This window comes from Aplysia californica, unplaced genomic scaffold, assembly GCF_000002075.1.
Source record: "Aplysia californica isolate F4 #8 unplaced genomic scaffold, AplCal3.0 scaffold00035, whole genome shotgun sequence".
In the NCBI taxonomy this organism is placed as follows: Eukaryota; Metazoa; Mollusca; class Gastropoda; order Aplysiida; family Aplysiidae; genus Aplysia; species Aplysia californica.
In genome coordinates this window covers 89,404-112,530 of record NW_004797305.1, presented here as the reverse complement: position 1 = coordinate 112,530, position 23,127 = coordinate 89,404, and the positions used below count along the sequence as shown (strand labels likewise).

At 39.8% G+C, this 23,127-nt stretch overlaps 1 protein-coding gene across 3 annotated transcripts in view; it reads left to right on the top strand.

The window, feature by feature from the left end:
* Positions 1-1,767: 1,767 nt before the first annotated feature.
* LOC101863489 (probable E3 ubiquitin-protein ligase HERC1) overlaps positions 1,768-23,127 on the top strand; it is a 109,410-nt gene continuing 88,050 nt past the window's right edge. For all 3 annotated transcript variants that reach the window (XM_035973858.1, XM_013091385.2, XM_035973857.1), the window contains exons 1-14: positions 1,768-2,038; positions 9,894-10,224; positions 11,500-11,851; positions 12,697-12,971; positions 14,018-14,110; positions 14,749-14,961; positions 15,891-16,122; positions 16,515-16,594; positions 16,970-17,066; positions 18,843-18,986; positions 20,245-20,372; positions 20,837-20,981; positions 21,348-21,519; positions 22,502-22,636. In XM_035973858.1, the coding sequence (XP_035829751.1) occupies positions 9,922-10,224; positions 11,500-11,851; positions 12,697-12,971; positions 14,018-14,110; positions 14,749-14,961; positions 15,891-16,122; positions 16,515-16,594; positions 16,970-17,066; positions 18,843-18,986; positions 20,245-20,372; positions 20,837-20,981; positions 21,348-21,519; positions 22,502-22,636 (2,369 nt within the window). In that variant the 5' untranslated portion in view covers positions 1,768-2,038; positions 9,894-9,921. The remainder of the gene's footprint in view (positions 2,039-9,893; positions 10,225-11,499; positions 11,852-12,696; positions 12,972-14,017; positions 14,111-14,748; positions 14,962-15,890; positions 16,123-16,514; positions 16,595-16,969; positions 17,067-18,842; positions 18,987-20,244; positions 20,373-20,836; positions 20,982-21,347; positions 21,520-22,501; positions 22,637-23,127) is intronic.

The following is a 23,127-nucleotide window of genomic DNA, read 5'->3' as shown; positions in this document are numbered from 1 at the left end:
GTGTGGAATTTTGACGACTACTTGCCGATCGAACAAGCAATCCTTGATCCCACCGGCTGGGCCTTTGGACCCCCCCCCCCCCCCAACTTCCATCTCCCCCTAAATTCCCGTCTAAAACGGAAAATGTCTGAGACGGAATTTTTGTCTGGCTCGCTCCCTTGCGATTCCGTCTTACACAGGTACTATCTTTTCCCTCTTTAAACATTCTTGTGAAATGTTTTGTTTTGATTTTAGTTTGAGGAGTAACTTTTTGATGAAGAAATCCAGGGGGATCTCGTGGCCTAAAGATTAAGGTGTTCAAAGTACGTCCCGGGTTCGAATCCGGGTAGCGATAGAAAAATTTTCTTCTCTAAAATTGTCTCTTTTCACCTCCTTTCCTGCTCTCTAGCAATATTCTGTCGTCTGCTTTCGTCTCCTCTTTCTGCCCCCACCCCCTCACCTCCTGACTCTTTCTGCAGCCCTTCTACTGCTACTCCTTGGCTCCTTCTTACAGCTGTCTTTCTGCCACACCCCTGATCTTCTGGTAGGAAAAATCTACACCTAGCCTTCTTGGACAAGGGCGAAAAACATCGGAGCGTCCGTGTGCAAGTTGCGCACGTTAAAGATCCCTTGGTGGTCTTAAATCGATAAGACTAGGTTTCGACCGCCATCCGGGCAAAATTCAAAATTTCCTACCAACTAAAAGTATTAGGTGTGTCCCGCGCGCTCATGGGACCTTATGCAGTTGCGAGCGCCGCAAAACACTTACCAAAAAAAAAAAAAAAAAAGAAATCCAGGTAGGGCTGATTAAGCTGCAAGTCCCACTCGCAAGACGCCGGGTGGAGTGCTATTCCAGCACAGTGATGCATTAATGAAGACAGAGATGAAGGAACTCGGTCAGAGATGGGAAGTGATACATGTTGGACAGGTAGAGTAAAGGAGAGGAGTAATAGGATCAGCGTAGATCTTGATAGTCACAACTGGATAAGTAAATATATGGCATGCCTCATTATGCTATTGTGATTATATAGTTATCAAGGGTAACCCGACATAATAATATAATATCATAAACCCACCACAGGGGTCATGTCAGTTCATTTCAGAGTTGGGGAGATCACTTTACTGATTGTGGGCCTGAACATGCTGAGCCCCCGTGGATTCTCCCCTTGGTGCGTCGGCTAAGATCCCATTCGCTTAAGATCCCGTATTTTCCTTGCCCCCATATAATCATCATCATCATCATCATCATCATCATCATCATCATCATCATCATCATCATTACTATTATTATTATTATTATTATTATTATTATTATTATTATCATCATCATTATTATTATTATTATCATCATTATTATTATTATTATTATTATGTTAAAATGAATACACGTTCTAGAGAGGAACCAATACTGTGTGAGAAATAATCTTCTCGGACTGGTTTTCCTCTCTAGAAAGCGTGTCTGAATATCCAAGTAGCCTATACTGTGTACTGGATACGTTCCAAAATGCCATTCTATAATCATCTTCGATAACTCCCGTGACGCCAAAAGTAATATTCATGGAGTATGATAATGTTCTTATCTTTGATTGACGCATTTTTATAGATATTTTTTCGCTGAAGTCATTATAGACATTTATCTGACGTCATTAATTTGCCATTGGCAATTGGCAATTTGGCCACTTTTTTTTACACCAAAAATATGAAAATAGTGGATTTTTATAGTTGTGTATTTTAACGCTTTTCATTCCTTTAAAAGTATAGAGTTTGACAATATTTCTAGGATAACTGCTAAATAAAATTAGTTGCAATGCGTTTTTCATTAAGAGAATCCAAGTCCAAAAGTATCTCACTCATACTATTTGGCTACTCGGCCATCTTCGTGAATGTTTAGAATTTCCCTGTCATTGGTATTATTGATTCGCAGTCGTTTGGAATAGATCTAGGCCTAGCTTAGTCTGCAAACTGCAAAGTGCTAATACCCGCTGGAGTGGTACTGGTAGAGAACCGAAGATGCTGTAACTAACGTGGCTTTAAATTGTCCTGCATTGCTGTATGTTCTGTAAGTAAGGTTACTTTTTCCACAACACCTTATTAAGGAACGATCTCCTGTAGTCCATTATTCGGATCATAGGCGATTTTGTAGTTTTTCGTTCGTTAAAGTCAAGAGATGGGGGGTTTCAGGGTGCCCCCCTGAACTAATAAAAATATGGAGGTTGGGGGGTTCAGGGGGGCATGCCCCCGTGAATGTTTTCCTAATGTGATGTTTTAAAGTTAGGTTGCATCCCTGCTCTTTGTGCAGCCTATTTCAAAGAGTATTTGGTCATCAAGACTTCTGGATTTCTTCTCTGGATGTAAACAAATGGGTCGTGGACTTAAACCAACGGAACTACAAGATCACCCTATGCCTATGCTATTCTATAGCAGCTCGAAGATCGTTCCCTCTACTTCACATTGTCACTGACACTGAGACTACTGTGTGTAGAACGGTCACGTAGGCCTACTCTTACTTGATTTTGATTGTTCATGTAAGGCATGTAAGGCCTATAGATCTAGATCTAGGCCGAAATTGTCTAAGACGGCCGCCCATTTTGTTGTGTTGACTGAGGCTGAGGAGAAAAGTAAGGTGTAGAGCTAAGAGAGTAGAGGCACTCAGGCTTACTTTGCAGGTTACAGGTCATTTTTTCACACGGTCAGGTAAGATTGTTCTTTCGAAGTGACTATTCGGACTCGAGTCCGAATATGAAAAAATGTTATTCGGACTCTGATTCTTGTCCAGCATGACATCACGTTCCGACTTCCTGACTCGTGAATCCGGCTTCCTGTCCTGCCTCCCTCGTGACTCGCCTCAGGCTGGGTAGAGACCAGGATCACTTCGGGCAAAAAGGTGTTTTGTGCAGGAGCCGAGTTTTAATCTTATGATGAATTTGAGGCCGGCCTGAAAAGTTATAGCGCTTCTAATAAATGTTTATTTGTCAAGAGGTCATCAGAAGCAATTAAAGATGGCTCGTTAGCGTGTGTCGGGGTTGGATGGGCGGCCAGCACACGTGTGGCTGTGTGCGTGTGGGGGGGGGGGGCATTATCGGTCGGGCGTTGAACGTCGCATACGCGTCAGTCTTTTTCCCCCCCGGCAACTGATCATTATTACAATAATAAGCTAGTCTTGACGTAGATCTACGTAATGAATTGTGCGCTGGTCTATGGAATCAAAAGTTGCCGTATGCTCAGCTCCACACAGCAACACAACTTTTTCTTGGTAAACAATCGATATGACACAGGCTTGTGTATTTGAACGAATCGGTCTTTTTTTTTTTTTACACAGCTCATAATATGCAGGTGCCAGGTGGTCTGCTAATTTTCAAATTTACCTTTTTCTACAACAAAGAAAGTGGGAAACATGGGGGGTGGGGGGCGCGTATCAGTGAGGCAGCGGGCATCGGATCGGCAGAAAAGGTGTGGGGGGAAACTAAAAAATGTCGAAAAATTGGAAGCACTGAACGTTAAATCTATAGAATGAAGACACTTCCTTTTTTCCGGGTTTATTCGGACTCGAGTCCGAATATGAAAAAATGTTATTCGGACTCGAGTCCAAATAACGACGGCCTTGTACTTTATCGGACCACCGGTCTGAACTGCTTTCGCTACATGGCGCCCCTGGTGCCTGTGGCCTGCTATTTTTCCTTTCCAAGCTCCCCTACTCACTCTCCTACTCAGTTTTACTACGTCCTCATCCTTTGACTGGCAACAACCGACTGACGTCTCTTACCGGGTTTTTCGGTCATCACAACCATGCCACCGTGCTCTTTGACCCACGACCCTACTGACACCTTGAGGTTTAAAATTGGTCTCTAATCTCATGGTCCACTATTCTTATTTGCTCGCTAGGCCGACTCTGCCTACTCCTGATCCGGCAAAGTACAATGGAGGGAGCGAGATGCACACAAGAGCTCATTTGCATAATTGCAACCCCCTCGGCCCTACTCGCGACTTGGCGAGTGCTGTGAAGCAAGGCTCCGCCTGTTCCAACCAACTCAGATCTACCCCGATTGTCCACTTAGCTTCATGGTCCGCTCATGTTACAATTATGTGTGTGTGTTTTTAAATTATTGTTGCCAGGGGGGCTATATATACAAGTATTGTTTTCTTTATTGTTTCCTTGAACAAGAGAACCAACTGTTGGCGGCTTCTTTATGTTGTCGCTGTGTTTTTAGTCTTTTACGCGCTTGGCATGGAACCAGAGATTGCATTCCTTGCATTCTAACATCAGGTTTCCATCGTCTGTCAACGGCAAACACAGTAAATTTCTAATTTAGACTTGGGGCGACTTGGAAATGCCACAAAGTTCTTAGTTTTGATACACCATCTCAGATGCTGTCAAACTTCACATTTGTCATACTCGAGTTGTGTGGGATCTTCTCCACACAGCAGTGATGTGGCAAAACTCGCAAATGCCACAGCAAATGCACCACAATCTGGAAAAGAACCCTGTAGTTGATTGTTCATGAGAACAAACTCAATCATATCGTCATCACTAAGTATGTATTTGGCCTCGCTTTCTATAATTTTTTTGGCAAGAAATTGGCAAAGGGAATCATATATCCTAATCTGCTTAAATTGTCGTTCTTTGCAATTGTTATCCAATGATTATAGTGTGTGGAATATTTGTATAAAAGAACGGGTTTGCACATTAAATGACGAGTTTTGCTGTAGCAACGTGTCCTGCAGTCCGTTTGCTTCTGGGTACTGCTGGCGTGAATATTTTGCGCAGCATTTATGTGGTTATCGTTCAAGTACACTGTTGGACATCTTAAATCTGTAGTGTCTTTGTCAGATAAAACTTGACCACTTGCATCACTTTTTGGCTCATCTTTGTTTTGACATGTTGTTGAAGAATGGCAGTGTGTCGAGCATGTATGTTGTTTACTAGACACGGACGTCGTTTTGATTTGCAACCTGACACTCAGTTACTAAAGCTTTTTGTGAATAAATTCTCTGGATGATGCCTTTTTGCAGCCTCTCGAAGAGTGATTTCCTCTTTCAGGTTTGGTGTAACATCACCTGTGAATTGTTCTAGGTCACCTGCAAAAAAGTTTAGATTTTAGGCGTCCATATTTTGTGGCTAGTGAATACAACGGTCTCTTCTGTCCATGAACCTGAATGATTATTGCAGGCAATCGTTTTAGATCTGTAGATGCCCTGTCTAGTTTTGGTATTGCTAGGGAAACTGTTTCACCTACACTAAAGCTTGCGATTTTTACTCTTTTTGTGTTGTTGTTAAATATCTCCATTCGTTTAGCTGCATCAACAGTTTTTCGGTAGGTTCTTTTTCGCACAACTGTATGCCTGTTGAACTCTGGTTCAGACTTGGGATGCTGTGGCGGTGGCTCTGAATCTTCCTCAGAATGCTGAGTTGGTGGCTCTGTTTCAGACAACTGTGATGGTTGGTCTGGTTCTTTAGTGACATTACTTTCTAGTTCTAGCCTCAGCCTTTTTTGTGGTGTGGGAATTGGTCTCTGCATGCAGCAGTTGGTGTGACTCATCTAAGTCTTCCTCCTCAATTGTTGAATCTGCCCCAGGGAAAAGCCCTGTTGGTGGAGACTTCCCAAAGACAACTTTGTATGGGAGCTCATTTGTAGTGCATTGCACTTCTGTGTTCAAAGAGAACATAATCCTTGGAAGCCATTTTGCCCAATGATATGTGTATTCGAGTCGCAACCTTCGTTGACTTTCATTGCAGCAAGTTTCTGTTCCATTGTTCTATTGCCTCGTTCAACAAGGCCTTGGGATTGTGAATGTCGAGGCCTACCATTCACAAAAGTCACTTGACCGCCCCATGACTTAAAAAGAGCCCTCATGACTTGTTTGACGAATTCTCTAGTTCATTGTCTGAATGAAACATTTTGGCAGGTCCAAAATATGCCAGAACTCTTTCTTCCAGTAACCTAGCAACTTCGAGTGCCGACTTTATTTTCAAAGGAAACAAGACATGGAATTTCAAAAAATTATTCATAAAATGGGCTATGTAGTGGTAATCTCCATGTGGGCTATGTCTCATGTCTATCAGGTCAATTTGAATGCGTTCAAGGAAGTCTTTTTCAACCATTGGCTTGAGGGGAGGTCTGGTAATTTGTGGCGCACTAAGCTGACATGTTGGGCATTGTGAGCAGATTTTCTGAACAAAACCTCTAGTTGTTCCTTGATAATGTCTTTGAGAAAAGTCAAGCACTTTTTTATAACCGCTATGCTTTAGCTCAGTAGCGTGAATTTCAAGCAGAACGCTGATGACCATGGAGCACTCTCAAGTAGCTTGCAGAACCTGCGTCCTGTGGAAAAAAAAACCTTTTAAGTTTCTTTTTTTGGGTGCCATGCCCTTTTTATTAAAACAATTTTTTTTACTGACGTTGGTTGATAAATATTGGTTAATAAAAAAATTGTCGTTTTTACAATAAAATGTCCTGGGCGATGTAATGTAACCAATATAATAATAATAATGATAAAACAACAGATATCTTAACAATAGTCACAATATCAGCTGCAATAGTTACATAATAATAAAAAATATAGCAGACAGAGTTAGTACTAGCCTATGCTCAAAAGGGGGTATGGGGATATAAGTCGTAAAGCTACATTAAGAAAATTGAAAAATAGGTCTTACCTTGCCTTTTTCGTTTGGGACCACCAGAATGTCAACCAAACCAATGCCTGGCATGTTCATCAAGGAAAATCGCTTTTTTTTACCCAATGTCAAAAATGGGCATCAGTGGGTTTTTTCTGGCTGCTTCAAATGTTTAACAATCATGTCAAACTTTGTCAGTAATGCAGACCCAGGATTTTTAGATAACAACTGCACTTCTTTCTCCATTATCGCTGTGAACCGCTCCATATTGAATAAGTGTTCGGAGTGATACTCACCGACCTATAATACTATAACCCTGATTTCAACTTCCGTTATTGCGATGTAGTAAGTTATTGTAACCTTGACTTCAAGTTACTTCCATTCAATTTCGGTTTGACTTTGGAAAGTGAAAGTAAATTACACTCTGGACGACAACAAAACATAACAAAACTCAGGGGTAAGATTTATAGAATGCGCAACCAAACGGATCGACAAAAAGTGCTGCGCGCCGATCAACAGAATGCGCTACAATCAATGGATTGTCGCGCATTTCCTCGATTTACCAAATGGGCTGCGCGATCAATGGATCGCGCAAATCGACAGATCGCGCCCAACAGATAGATTTCAATATTGTTAATAAGCCTACATATTAGGCCCTATATAATTATTAAACGGTGTACCTGATCAGGTAGGAACGATCCAGACTCACACCCCTCCCCCCTCCTTCCACACATACCCCCAACCCTCCCCCCAAAATCGTGATTTGCGATTGCCATGACAATGGGCGTTCAATGTTCGCAAGTGTGCTATCAAAGGACCGTCTTCGTTCAACATTGTGGATTTGGGGTGTGACGTCTTGACTGCACCGGTGTGACTAAATGACTGTGTGACAAAATGACTGGTATTCCTTTTGCAGTAGTGGACCTATCTCATACAGTACACTGTGAGCTAATCAGTGATTTTCTGATGTTTTGTGGTTTGATTTCATGAACCATTAAAATCACTGCAAATCAACCTAAATGTTGGAAAATACGATGGGCAAGCCTCCTATACCTATAACTCCCAATTGTGAACCTATTTGTTTCAAGTTTCAATTGGGCAAAGGTAAAGCCCCTTTGAAAAGCTCCCTTACTTTCTACCTTATTAACTCGCACTGCTCCTTGTCTGAACACAACTTGCTTCAGCAAAACACCATGCAAACGTAAAAAAAACATGACTTTTCTGGTTGTCTTTGTAGAATCTTGAAATGGCCTAGAAATACGTTGAAGGTGCACGACTGGCAGGAATCCATAGTTTTCAGATGATTTTCATCACAACTCAGAAGGCAAGACTACAAGTTAAAAACTAAAAGGAAATGGTTGCTCATGCACAGTAAAATGGTTGCTCATGAGCAGTAAAATGGTTGCTCATGAGCAGTGTGACAGGCAGAGTGAAAGACGTGTGTATGCACAAAACTCTTTGACACTTGACCCTACGCTTGCGCATCAGCGTTTCTTGGTGTATAAGTAAGCAAAAATTCATTAGATAAACATCCAATAGAAGTACAGATATCTTGTATTTGTGACTGTTTCGAATATCATAGTCGTTTATAATGTGCCATAAAACCTACAAAAAACATTGCTTCAGCAGTCAACACAAGATGGGTCCAATTAATCAATAATACTAAAAAGTGGTGGTCTGTAATTTTTACTTTCATCTCTATGCTCCTTTCAAATTCAAATTCAGATGCACTGCAGTTTTGAGGCCTAAACTGCTGTATTTTTGACTGGGGAGTGAGAGTAAAATAATACTAAAGGCGAAGTGGTTGTCTTAAAACAGGTGGATGTTTTTGGATGATGTCATCGTATAATGGTAAAGGGGTAGTGGTTGTTTGTTCAGAGGTGATTGTCTTGGACCATCTGTATTTAGTATGGACCACTTCCCTCTCATCAAACCCTACTTCCTCACTTGCATTTTTTCTATAATGTCATAACACAAGAAGACCACCTGTCTAGAACAACGGCACCGGTTTATTTTATCAACCAATGAAAAAAAAATTGTCGTAGTCAGCCACGCAAATCTCACATCACCAGAATTTTAAAAATACATAGGAACCAACAATAGGGACAAAGAAGTTTTCTTCTCTAAAATGCTTTCCTTTGACTTCCTTTCCTCCTCCTTGTCCTGTTCTGTCACCCACTTACATCACCACTTTCTCTCATCCCCCCAACCCCTCCTCTCTGCTTCTCTCACCGTTACTCCTGACATTTTCTGTATTGCTATTCCTGGCTTCTTTTTTATTGCTTACTGTCTTTCAGCCACACCCGTGATCTTTGGGTTGGTAAAATCTAATACTTTGCCTTCTTTGGTACGAGTAAAAAATCTTGTAGGTCCTGTGTGCTAGTTGCACACATTAATGATCCTTTAGTGATCCTAAAATTGATGAGAGTTGGCTTCGGCCACCTGAAAATCCACCAGTCAGTATAAAAAAGAGTACCTCTTCGAAATCAAATGTGGCTGTCGGAAGGCAAGGGGCCCTATTAAATGAAGTAGGAAAAATAGTCATCAAAATTAGTTGCACTGCAGGTTGAAAAACCAACAGTTGACTACCCTTTTGTGATGTAGCAGGGGAATGAACAGAAAAGTAATAGAATGTCACAGACTTCTAAGGTCAGACAACAATCTTTCTCAGTCTGAAGAGAAAGCCACAGGTACGACAGGAAGGAGGATGTATGGCCACATGAATAAACCACTGGTCAAAGATCCAATCAATGAGTTGAGGAGGGGAGATCAATCCATAATCTTCCAACTTAGAACACAACATGTACCCCTCAACCAACATCTCAACCGAATTGGAGTAAAGCAGTCTGCTGCCTGCCCACTATGTGACTACCCCTCAGAGACAGTGGAACATCATCTGTTCTTCTGTAGAAAACTAACTGATTTAAGGGGATGTTTTCTTCCCAAGCTACCCCACACATCTAATTGCCTCTACTCCTCAAGACAACAATTAGAACAAACATGCAACTATTACCGAAAGGCATCATGCAGAAGAGTTAACGCTCAGATGCTACTGGATCGCTAACAACAACAACAACAACAAGAGAAAGTCTTTAAATCCAAAATGTAGGATTAGACTATAAAGACTTCGCATTTTGTTGCTCGCCTAAGAGAAGGACCATTGGTCTTGTTGTATTATGAAAGATATTGGGTTTAAAAAACGTTTCCATAGTTGTCGCGGTTTGATTTCATTTAGCCTTTTTTTTCCGCAGGGCTTGAAAGGGTCTTGAGTAAATAATATTTTACTGCCCTGGTTTTGCAGGTCTTGAGAGGGTCATTGGGGGAGCAGGATGGCTCTGCAGAAATTCAAATTCAAATGGATTGAGCACTTCAATTCCATTTGGGTTGAGGAAGACTGTGAAAGCTTGACCTTGAAGGAGGACCTCGATGAGCTTTATGAACGCCTCATCACCAACAAGGAGATTGTCCACATACCCCCACAAGCTATCTTTTTAAAGGGTTCAGTGCTGCCAGACTTCAGTTCTGCTTCTGATGCTTTCAGTGTTGATGAACAGGAACATTTGCTTGATTCCCTGTTGTCAAACCAGTTGTTCTTGGCAGAGGTTGTAAGCAGCAACACTCCATTTGCTCAGGTATGTTAATGTTTTATGCTATCATGCATCATTCATTCTGCTGAATATATGTGTCACCACGTGCTGGAATCAGGCTCTTGTCAATTTTTGGGCATGTAGAGTTTGTCTTGCTATGGATAAAAAAATATTCATTTATCTTGAATACAAGTTGAGATATTTGCGAATGAAGGAGGTACCTGGTTTCAGAAGTAAAATTAGTGAGAAAATGGCCGCCAAAGAGTAGTTATTTTCTCAGCTTGAGAGTCCGTGGAAACTGAAAATGTACTTTTTTTTGTGCCTTTAATCAACATTTTTCAGTAAAATCCATACAGAAATGTGTTCTGTAATGGGCATATATAAAAGGTGTTAGCCAAAAAACAAAAATTCAATAAAAGTTCACAAACCTACGGCAAAATAAATTCCAGTTTCTTCTTCTTGATTATTCTGACGAGCGCCTGATTTCACCCACACTGCCTCACATTTGTGTTATGTGAGGTGAGCAGTATATTAAATGCTTTATAAGTCATACATCTGGTCATCTATTTCAATTAAAACCCTGGCACTCATTAACTGCTCAACAGTTGTGTTTACTGAGGTAATGAACAGGATGACCTATCTCTATACAAACATCTAAAGCCACACGAATGAAATGTATTGTAGCCTTTCCATATGCATGACTCTTATTCATGACAAAGGATTTTCATTTTAATTCTTCAGAAGAGATTTCGCACCTCTGTATTTTCAAGCTGTACTAATTGCTCAGCATAAGTACTTGTTTCTCTTATTTTGACAAATAAAAATAGAGTTGGTACATGTTCATTCTTTACAATATGCACTCTTCATTCAACACGAAGTGCATTGTTAATTTAATACAGTGTGCTTTGTTCGTTTGGTACAATGTGTATTGTTCATTTAATAAGTAAAAAAGAGGGTTTCTTTCTCCCTTTATTAAATCCCATGTCATCGGATATGAGGTTATTTGTACTGCTTCTTGTCTTTGTCCACCATATAGTTTTTTCTGACTGTCTGAGACCATCATATTCTGTATCACCTGTTATTTTATCTTGTACCAAGTTACTGATTCGTCCTGCTCAGAATCTCTCTTTAATATGACAGCCACAGCAAACGGGGAAAATTTGTCTGGGGAATTTAATTTCTTTATGACCTTTTTTGTTCCACAGCTCTGGTTTTGTATATTTATTGTAAAATTTATGCCAAGCTGGTACACAAAATTTATAAAATCTGAGAGTTTGATGATTGCAAGCATTATACACATGGTCTGACTTTCAATTTCAGGTTTTGTTAAAAAGGGTGCTAGTGCTCCAGAGGATCTATTATGCGACATCACAAAAGTATCACGCCATCCTTGAGACACCCGCAGTCTCCCAAGCTGCCTCCAATGAAAGCAAAAAGGGCCAAGGGTCAGAGCATTCGGAGAGCCTTTGTCCATCTGGCAGCGATGCCCTCATCAAGATTGGTGTCAAGACTGGCCTCAGCATGCTGTTCTCTTTGTTCCACCAAAATTGGGCACTGGCTGCAGCATCTGGGCAGATGTCTTCCTGCAACGATGTCCTAGTCACAGCCTTGGATGTTGTTTCTTCTTTGCCGCCATTATCCCTGGCAAATGAGAACAAGCTCACATCTCTTGGTGAGTTGTGGAAATATTGAAATAAGACTAAAAGTCCCTGTCCACCATCCAGATCGCTGCATATTGTTTCTTTCCTAGTTCTTACTAGTAGTCCCTCTCACCTCATACCCTTCTCTTTTCTTTGTCCTCTTTCTTTTTCCGGGCATCATTCTCTATTATTTGTGGATGTACCACAACATTTTGTGATAATTTCATGACAAATTCAGCGCCCGGCAGGGATGGGTAAGAACCGTACAGCCCTACTGTTAACAACATAAGAAAAACCCTACTCCAAATGCTGGTCTCTTGGATTTCATTCATATTTTGTGTTGTTGTCATCCTTCAACTGTAGTTGATCATAAGAGTTTAGTTGACTCTCAGATGCTTACTCGTCTACATTTCGAACCACTCCAGATGGAGAGACAGGCATTATAGATTTATAGATTTGATGCCTTTTTTGTGATGCACTATTGCTGTTTAGAAAAAACAAACAAACAACAAAATAATAAAAGCTGACAGTAATGTAGGCATTGTTGGGAGCACCCTGTTTGTTTGACTTAAAGACCACCTTATTCCTCCTCAACAGAAGCCTTATTGGTTCTCTTATAGGAATCAGTGTTGTGCTCATTCTGCAAAGTCTCAATGATAATATTTTGTTGTCAAATAAGATAGCAATTTTGTCTGATTTCCTTGTACCTGTTTCCATCTGAAGCAAATTTTATATCTGTTTACTGCATTTTATGCAGGGAGATTCCACGAAAAGGTTTGATTTTGTTGCATGTTTTTAATGCCAATGAAAGTCAATTATATCATGTATATATCTTTGCTTGAATAGTTCTATTCCATTTTGCTTTAACTTATTGCAGGCACAGAGTCCCTGAATGCAGTGACCCAGTTTCTCCGCTTGGCTGCCACTCCTCAGTCTGGGGCCGATCTTAACGGTCAACAGTTGGCATCGCAGCTGATGCTGTCACTGGCTATGCAGCGTGGTCTACTACATCACTTGCTAGGTTGGGTTGACTTGGCTCTGCATGCATCTGCAACAGCTCAAGGAGAGCAGAAACGTGGGGCTGGGTCTAAGTATGGAAGGCTCAGCACCACGTTTTTCAGGGCACTTTTAGCCCAAATGATTCAGAAGACGGTGAGTCCAGTTAAAATGTACACTAGCATCTTAACTTTGGTGAAGCCAAGCCTCTCCAACTGATTCCAACCAGACCCCACCTCTTCCTCCCCCCAATACCCCAGTACCAACCACCACCACAATAGATAGAGTCACAACTTTTGCCATTGTCATGCTATTTTCTCAAACTGCTTATTTCAGCTCTTGTATTTAAACAACAGAGTTGTAGAGTTCAACACTGTATCAACCCGATTGCTATTTCTGCCTATTCTGCCAGTTGATAATGTGTGTTCTGATTTCAAAACTTCTTGTTTCTTGCCTCCTCAATGATTGCTTGAATGTCTTTCAAACACCCCACCCTTGCTTATTTAAATGTTTTCACCTATCCCCAGTGAAAGTGAAATCTAGTTTTTGCTTGGACTAGGCAAAAAAAACCCAACCAGTTTGTAGTTTTGAGAAAATGCTGAATTTTTATCAATAAATAGAATTTAATTATTCCCTCCCAAGCTGCTCATGATAAAAACCATCTGGAAGGAAATGCACTTTCTAGGACACTTGAACAGACATAAAGGCCTTAACATCTAGCTCTTACTGGTAAAGCTGAATGCAAACGAGACAGGGGTGGACCCAGAGCAACTTACTTGGAGAGCCTAAACAAGTGGGTGATGGGGAAAGATCGGGATAATGTAGCTGAGAGCATGCAATCAAAGGAATGACTGGAAAACAATGATCGTCAGTGTCTGTTGCAGATCTGGCGCTTGGTGATGACGAAAATTTGAGGAATTTTTTGTGTGCAGTTTGTTGATGGTCTCGGCCTCTGATGCACACCTTCCCTTTCATCTTTGATACTCCAGAAATGATCATTTGTATTGGAAGTTTATAAACAACCAAACAAGGTACACTGATAGCATGAGTGTTTCAAGAAAATGTTTTGGCACTTGAATGTTCATACATAGGCTGGATGGGAAGAATGTAATGTAATAGATATAGCTGTTAATGTATGTTTTTCCCCCCTTTCGATATGTTCTCAAATTTTTCTTAATATAATGCTATTTTTTAAACTTTAGGGTGGTGCAACACGTGTTCCTAGAACGACACTCTCAATTGATGAAGATGGAACCTCACCAATGTATGAGGCAGCCATGTTTTTGATGGAAGAGGTATTGTCTGCTTTTGTGCTGATGCATTGATATGAACTTAGTGTTTTGAAGCTTTCCCATTTGTCTCCAAATGATCATAATTCTTTCTCCATCATTTCTTTGAAAGTTTTGTGCACCTGGTCTCTCAGTGCTCAAAGAAAAGTAAACATTCCTTTCTGCTGTTAGTAACTCAGAAATATGTTGTTTTTTTCTGGTTCATGGAAATTTATGCTCACTCTGTACTAAAAATAACCACTTTGTGGTATTGTCCAACAGATTCAGAAGTTGCAAACAAGTGAAACTATTTTTATGGAGAAATTAGCTTTAGTACTCTTGTGATTGAATTCATCATGTATGGCAATTTTATGAGGGTAAAGTTTAAGCGAGAGCTGTTTATGATCTAGCAGTTAGATTCTGTGTTTCTATTGTATATGCTGTTCGAACCGAATCTCATGGGTGGCTGGAGTGTGCGACTGGTAGTTCCTGCTTTTGCTCTTCTCCTCTGTTTTTTTGTTTTTATGTCTGTTATCTTGCTTTTCTCTCTGTACTAAATGGTCGCTACTACATAAATGTACTTGTCTTTACTGAAACAAACATATTAAATCTAAAGCTTCAAAGATAAAATACATCTCATCGAAGGAGAATTTTGCTTTTCCCAGCTCCACTCAGCAGCAGAGGAGTATACAAATACTGGTAATAGCCCTACGACAGGCTGCAGCTCTGGAACTGTGCCAGGCAGCCACAAGCCGGGACAGAGTCATCCATCAGATGTCTACATCTGGGGCAGTAACAGCAGTCACCAGCTGGCTGAGGGGAACCAGGAAAAAATACTTACACCAAAACTGACATCTATCTTTGCTGAGTGTCAACAAGTGAGGGACTTTCATTCAAGTTTAGTAAAAAAGGGCACTTTTTTTTGCTTCAAAGAATGTATGAAAAAATAGAATTTTGGAAAATATGGTTTTGTAAAAGTTTTCTCAAGGAAAATGAAAAAGTAGATTGCAATAGTAACGTTATGGCTGTCTTTTTTTTGGGGGGGGTGGGGTGGGGATGTTTTTTTGCCAATGCTCCTCAATGTTGAATGTAATCAGTTGAAGACTCACAGTTCTGTAAGCAATTGAATACAATAGCTCCGCCTAAAGCTCCCGATGCTCGGGAGCAAGGAAAATGTGGGATCTTAGGCGAATGGAATCTTAGCTGACACTGCTCAATGTGATCCTGCTCGGCCTACCCACCCTGGAAGTGATCCAAGTTTAGGTGCAGAGCTCAGATGCAAGTGCAATGTTTTGGGGGAAACAAACGCGTCGGTCAGTTCACACCTTTGTATGATCCCGTCTGGGGCAAACCTTGTACCGTTTCATCGAGTTTTACAACGCACATGTAATCACATTCAAGTGAGTGGCTGATATGTGATGTGATGGGCAGTTCAGTAATTGCAAATTTTCACTCTTGGTTGATCAGCTGTGCCCTCCTGCGTTTTTGTTTTGTAAATTATTATCTGAAATGCGGGATCTTAGCAAAATGTGGACCTTCAGAGTGAATCAGAGCGGGATCTTTCGTGTGACTTTTATATTGTAAAAATTGTGTTTTCTAATGATAGCGGGATCTTAAGTGGTGAAATCTTAGGCGGAGACTACTGTATAGCTTTCAGACACACATATATCTGTTGGGTAGATAATGCATTTGTGTGAGTTGATAATCCCATGCACAAATGAAATGACAATCTTAATGATTCCTAAGGTTCTTAAAGTGTGCATGAAAAACCTACAAAGTTAATCTGTTCCTTCTGTCTGGGGTATAGGTGGAAGCTGGCCAGTTCTGCTCATTCCTCCTGCACCCTGATGGCAGTGTGAGTGCTTGTGGGAAGGGAAGCTATGGCCGTCTGGGCCTTGGAGACTCCAATAATCAGACCACCCCTCGCAAACTAGCCTTTGACCCACCCAGGGTGGTGAAGAAGATTTCATCCTCCAAAGGGTCTGATGGTCACACCTTGGCTCTTACCACAGAAGGAGAACTCTTCAGCTGGGGAGATGGTAAGCAGCAGCTCTAAGCGGTTCATGCAGGAAAAGTGTTTGAGGATTGAGAAAAAGACTTTTTCCAAAGTGCATCTTATTATGTAAGCTGAAATTTTGTAAATAACACAGGTTCATGCGTATATTTGTACAATAAAAGATTTTGTTGTCTTTTAAAACTTTTGTACACTGCAATGTTGTCAGGTGTGAATTTTTAAGTTGAAAAATGCATTTGCTTGACCTATGTATGTCATGCGTTTGAAGGCATGTCAGGTAGTGGTGCCTAATTTTTTTTTCCTTTCTAACAAATAAGTTGATTACTGGTAGTTCACAGTTTTAATAATAATGCTCCTAGATTGCCAAAGGAGGATGATATACATCATATTCATTTCATTACTTGTTTCTGTCCTTAGGTGATTATGGTAAGCTGGGTTTGGGTGGAAACCACACACAAAAGTTCCCAAAAATTATCCAAGGTCCACTAGCTCAAAAGGTAAGTTTTCTTTGTGAATGATTCAGCACATTTCAGCACATACCTTGTTTTACTCAACGTATTTAAACATCTGACGTAATCTTTTTTGTTAAATGTAAGGTAGTTTAACAATGTGGGTTAAAAACTTGAAAAGTTAAATGAATAGCTTAAGCTTGAAAATTTTCTTGTTACAACATAGTTTAGTTTGAATAAAAATTCATCACGTCATTTTGTTTAGCAAGTTTTTTGATGATATGTAAAGGCTACAATATGGCCAAGCTCATAAAAACAGCTGTGAAAGATTTGGACGAAAGTTAAGTAGACTTGTTATCTTGCATGTAAGTCGGTTTATTTGCAGATGGTGTCAACTGCTTTTTTTGTTGTTGTATGTTTCAGGTGGTGAAGTGCATGTCAGCTGGCTATAGACATAGTGCTGCTGTTACAGTGGATGGAGAGTTGTACACTTGGGGTGAAGGGGATTACATGCGATTAGGTATGGCTTCAAGATTGATGATTTTTTAGACTTATGGAATGGCCAGTACAGTAAGTTAATTAAGGGAATATGTGGCTGATATTTGTATCTTGAAATGAGGGCCTCTCATGCTTGCTTTAACATTAAAATTACACATTTGGTGGTATAGAGATTGAGAAAAAAGATTCAAAACTCACATTTTTTACAGTTGTTAGCCGACAGGCAGATAATGGTAGCAAAATGACGAAAATTCATCAATTAAGAAGTTTATTGCTCCATTGATTGTACACCAGTCTTCTTCAAATTTTGTGAGGATATAAAGCAAAGATCTAAATTCGTACAACACGGATTTTCAATTAAAGCAATTTCAAAGATTTTACGGCTTCTACACTTTAGTTTACTCACAGTAATGGCAATTTAAGGGGGTAGGGCTGTTAAAAAACATTTTTTCTTAAAAAGCACTTTATAAATCAAATTTTCCTGTTGCATGTCGATTCCAGAAACACAAACAGTGGAAAATGAGCTAAACAGGGGTACCAAACACCTCGGGGAAAGATGCGATGTGTTGTTTGAATTATGACGTTACTTGGTTCAGTTTATGAATTGTTTTTCAACAAAACACAAGAGGAAAGACCTATACCTACATATTTCAAGGGCAATTTGTGGCAGGAAGAGAACTTTCCTTACTATAACTGATCATATGACGACGTGTAGAAATGTTTGAGCAATTGAAATTCATCAAAATTTAATATTCGATAAAAATTCGATTTCTGACCTGGTTTTCCACCCACATACCCCTTTTAATGGTGTAGTAGTCCTGTAATTACTTCATGAGCATAGTCTCTGGGAGAATGTCTTTTGAGGTTTTTTTTAGTTTAGGTGTTGTGTTGAAATGAAGAAGGTTCACAAATCACACCCATTTCATTGACTTAACAAAACCAACACAGCTCCCTAAAAGGTATTCATGTAATATATATTGTTCGCTTTACTTTCTTGATTGATGTAAAACGAATTCAATGTCCTACTCTCTTACTTTCACAAGGCATTTGCTTTACATTAAAAATGTATAGCTGTGATAGAAGTTTGGCATGTTTGTTTTCCACATGCTATGATTACTTTGGCAAGAAGGTAACCAAAGTGTCTTTCCTGTGGAAAAATGTACCACTCTGTCTTTGAAATATTATTAGGTAAATTTGTCTGTGCTGCTTCTTGTAGCTTGTGTCAATACTTTTCTAAATATTAAGGGGGGCTATAGTAAGATTGTACAGACAGAGGTTTCATTTTTAGTGATAATCTATATGCATCACGACATGTTGGAATCAGGGGCTCGTCAATTTTTGGGCTTATGGAGTTATAGCTATCATTTTAATGTTTTGTTTGTTTTTCTTGCATTTAATGAAAAAAATACCCTTAAATCTTGAATAGAAGTTGAGATATATGCGATTAAAGGAGGTAGGGGTCGCTGATATCAGAGGCAAAATTAATGAAAAAATAGCTGCCTAAGTTTGGTGACTTACAAAGTTGTTTCCTTGGAAACTGCTGGTATACACTTGTGTGCCTTTGATAAGTTTTTCAGTATAATTCACACAGAAATTTGTTTTAAATGGGCATAAAAGGTGTTGATAAAAAAAAAGAAGAAAAATTTATACAAATTGCTGAAGGAGATGAAAATTGCCTCTTTCTTTGATTTCACTATTTTGACGAGTGCCTGATTTCACCACGATGCCTCACATTGTGCCTGAATAAAATCAATACATACTCACTGTTTGGATTGTTCTGCTGATTTTTTTTCACAAGGCCACGGGGACAAAACCTCCCGAAATTTACCAAAGCAAGTGAAGGAGATTGGCCCAGTGGGTCAAGTGGCTTGTGGCAGCTCTCACACATTGGCCCTGTCTCAGGACGGGAAGACAGTCTGGTCTTTTGGAGGAGGGGACAGTGGTCAGTATACTTGAGTTTTGGAGGTATCTAACAGATTCATTTGAAAAAATAAAGTCTTAACTTTTGATGGGTTTTTTTAAAGATACAGCTATGAAATGTTATATCTGTCCCTTTATATTCTTTTGAGTACGCATATGATACAGGTACACCCCCCAGGGCAGTGCCACTGACTGTAGTGTCTTTAGGCCATTCCCAAAGGGGGGACATTTCTCGTTCAAGCACAGTAGAATTGTAAATGGGCTGATTCATGTCACGCTCATAACTGTGCCTGATGTACAAGAGGGAACTGCTGCTTTTTCTTTCTTAATCCTTACTATTGTCATTTTCCTCTACTTCTTTTGTATGTTTGTCACTCTCTTGTGACCTGCTATTTCTAGGGTGCCTTGATAGTCGAAGCAGACCTTGTGCTGTTGAAGCCAGAGAGGTGAGCAGAATAAGTCTGATTCCCTGTAAAGACTTCTCTGTTGACACCCACCCCTTGGCGTTCATATTATGACCTTATGCAGTTGCGAGCGGCGTAAAACCCTCTACTATATAAAAAAATAAAATATGATACAGATATGTGAAAATAAAGATTTGATGAAAAGGGTTTTGGAATGTTTGTGGGCAGGTTCTGCTTGTTTTCCCCCAATGTTTTTTTGTTTTAACCTATCATTTTTCTTAAATTGGCATTATAAAATTTTTTACATGTACACTTCTTTTTGTCCCCAAGAAAAAGTTAATTACATTTTTAAATACATTTGCCAATCATTGAATATTTTGCATCATATTGCCTGTGGCCCATGTATATATATCAGATTTTTTCCTTTTTTTTAAATTTAAAAAGGTTTTACGGCGTTCACAACTGCATAAGGTCATATGAGCGCCAAGGGGTGGATGTCAACAGAGAAGTCCTTACAGGGAATCGGGCTTACTCTGCTCACCTCTCTTGCTTCAACAGCACAGTCTGCTTCGACTGTCACCCCGGAAATAGTGGGTCACAAGAGTGTGACAAACATACAAAAGAAGTAGAGGAAAATGACGATAGTAAGGACTAGGAAAGAAAAAGCAGCAGTTCCCCGTTTCAGTTCAGGCACAGTTATGAGCATGACATTGTTGAATCAGCCCATGTACCATTTACAGTTTTACTGTGCATAAGAACATATTCATGTCCCCCCTTTGGGAATGGCCAAAAGACACTTCAATCAGTAGCGCCATTCCGAGGTTTGATATATCAGGTCACAGTAAGATAATCTATCTTGTCCTGTTCTCTATAAAGGTAAACTTGGTCACGGAGACACAAACCGTCAAGCAAAACCTGCTGTTATTGAGGCATTGCGTGGTCTTTACGTGAGGAAAGTTGCCTGCAGTAGCCAGTCTTCTCTTGCTTTGACCTCCACTGGACAGGTAATTATGATGATCAGTATTTATCAATATTTTTAGTTCCATGTAGTAAATGCTTTGTTGCTCGTGTATCAACTTAAAATTCTCTGGAGGTATGTATGTAGTTTAACATTTGTGGTGGCACAAATGTGGGGTGTCCTGGGTAAGGCTCCTCAGTTTTGCTTTTTTTTTGGGGGGGGGGGGGTTGCCTTTTTTGTTTGTTTGTTTATTTTTTATTGATTTTGGTTCGGGTTATTGTTGTTGTTGTTGTTGTTTGTTTTTTTTTGGGGGGGGGGGGGTTGCCTTTTTTGTTTGTTTGTTTATTTTTTATTGATTTTGGTTCGGGTTATTGTTGTTGTTGTTGTTGTTTGTTTTTTTTTGGGGGGGGGGTGATTCAGTTAAATTACTGTGCTAATTTTTTTTAAAATAAGAAAAGCAGAAACTGGTTCAATTGACTTCTTACTTTACTTGTCTTCATTTTTTTCCAGGTGTATGCTTGGGGCTGTGGCTCTTGCTTAGGGTTTGGGTCTGCTGATTTCACGGCAATGACCCCAAAGCTGATTGAAGACCTCCAGGGCACTCGCATCATGGACATCACCTGTGGTGACAGTCACTGCCTTGCATTGTCTCATGGTAAGAGCTGGGAACCCACCCGTCAATGACTCCTGCCTCCTGAACCATCTAATTGGATTTAACTCTTTTACAATCAAAATAATGGTGCTTTGATGTATTGCCTGTTGTACCAGGTGTCTAGTCAAGTGATTCATTTAATTATCTAAAACAAACTCATACTTTTATGCTTCCAGGCTTTTTGTTACGTTTTTTAAATTTCTTTGAAGCATTTCAAAAGAATGGAAAAAAGTGATCTTGGTAAAATATTGGTGACTAGTGTATTATCTTACTGACTAGAAGACGACTTTCGGGGGAAAGTATCATTAATCATTAATATATTGTACCAGGCTTTACTAGGTCTATGCTTGTGTATGTTACTTTTCCCAGACAATGAAGTGTTTGCCTGGGGCAACAATGCCATGGGTCAATGTGGCCAAGGTCATGCTCAGAGTCCGGTGACCAGACCCCGCAAGGTCATTGGTTTAGAAGGAGCACACATTCAGCAAATTTCTGCTGGAACTTCACACAGTGTGGCAATCACAGCCCTACCCTATGACAGGTAATTAGGTCTCCCTCTAATTTTTTAGATGAAAATTGCATGCTGTGAAAAAACTTGTTTTGTCCTTTCTTTTATTTTAAAAAAATGATTATTCCTATTTTTAAAAAATACTTTCTGGTTGTGATGTAGCTCTGATCTTTTCTCTTCACTTTTGATTTTTGTTTACAACCTTCAGTTCATATGGATAGATCTTCAGTTTTGAAGTTTTGTCATTTTAGACCTTGATCTAAAAAAGTTGATGATTTTTTTATTTTTTTTGGTTTAGTTTTAGTAGAGGTTTTACGGGGCTTGCTACGGCATAAGGTCATCTGAGTGCCAAGGGGTGGATGTCAACAGAGAAGTCCTTGCAGGGAATCAGATTTACTCTGCTCACCTCACTAGCTTCAACAGCACAAAGTCTGCTTCGACTATCAAGGCACCCCAGAAATAACGGGTCACAAGAGTGTGACAAATATACACAAGAAGCAGAGGAAAATGACGATAGTAAGGATTAGGAAAGAAAAAGCAGCAGTTCCCTGTTGTAGTTCAGGCACAGTTATGAGCATGACATTGTAGGATCAGCCCATTTGCAATTCTACTGTGCATAAGAACGAGAAACGTCTCCCCTTTGGGAATGGCCTAAAGACACTTCAGTCAGTAGCACTGCCCCGGGGGGAATGATGATTTTTGTCGTTGTGCAAAGATAAAAACATACATATTCACCCAAAGGGAAACATGATCTATTTTAAGTTATATTAAAAAATGATTGCCATTGAGGCATTGGTAAATATCTACTGCTTGGACACTGAAAACAACTTTTTCAATTGTATCTGTGAGCGAGTGAATATGTGTATTGTGCTTGCATGTATATCTGTGTACTTTGTCTTTATCTGAAGGGAGCGAGTAACAGGTCAGTTGCAGTTTGGGTTCATACTAGTAGGGGTTTGGTTTTTTTTGGTTTTCATGTTTCTGTGTTACATTTACAGTCATTCTTTTTCTACAGGCAAGTTATCGCATGGCATCGCCCTTTCTGTGTAGATCTTCAAGAGGCAACGTTTGCTGTCCTCAACACATTCCTGGAACGCTACTGTGATGGTTTTGATGCTGAGGAACCTCCCTTGCCTTTTGCTAGTCATGTGTAAGTGTTGGATGTCATAAATAGTTTGGCAGTTTTTTTATAATTTAAAGAGCTATTAGAATCATTGAAAATTGCACATGCTTTTTAAATTTTTAATTGCAGAAATTGCTGAAAATTGTCAGTAGATTTAATATAGACAGGAAAGTCCTTGTATTTTTTAGATGTGGCCATGTTATGATATGAAGTAGAATTCTTTTTGACTGTTTTCTGCATTGTGGGCATAGGAATTAGGACCAAGTTCATGAAATGAATTTGATTGTTGCTTGCAGGATATTTAGCCAGCAGCGATATCTATACATATTATATTTGTGAAAGTTCGTCACTTTGGCTGCCTAAAACTTCGGAACCACTTTACTTTCGAATTTGAATAAATTAACAGTGGTTCAGAATCATTTAGGGTGGTCAGTTTTACTGAGGAGTCTGAGGTCACTGTAGTTTAATTTTCAGTTTTTCATTTGTTTCGTTTAGATTTAATCTCTTGGGAAAGTCCA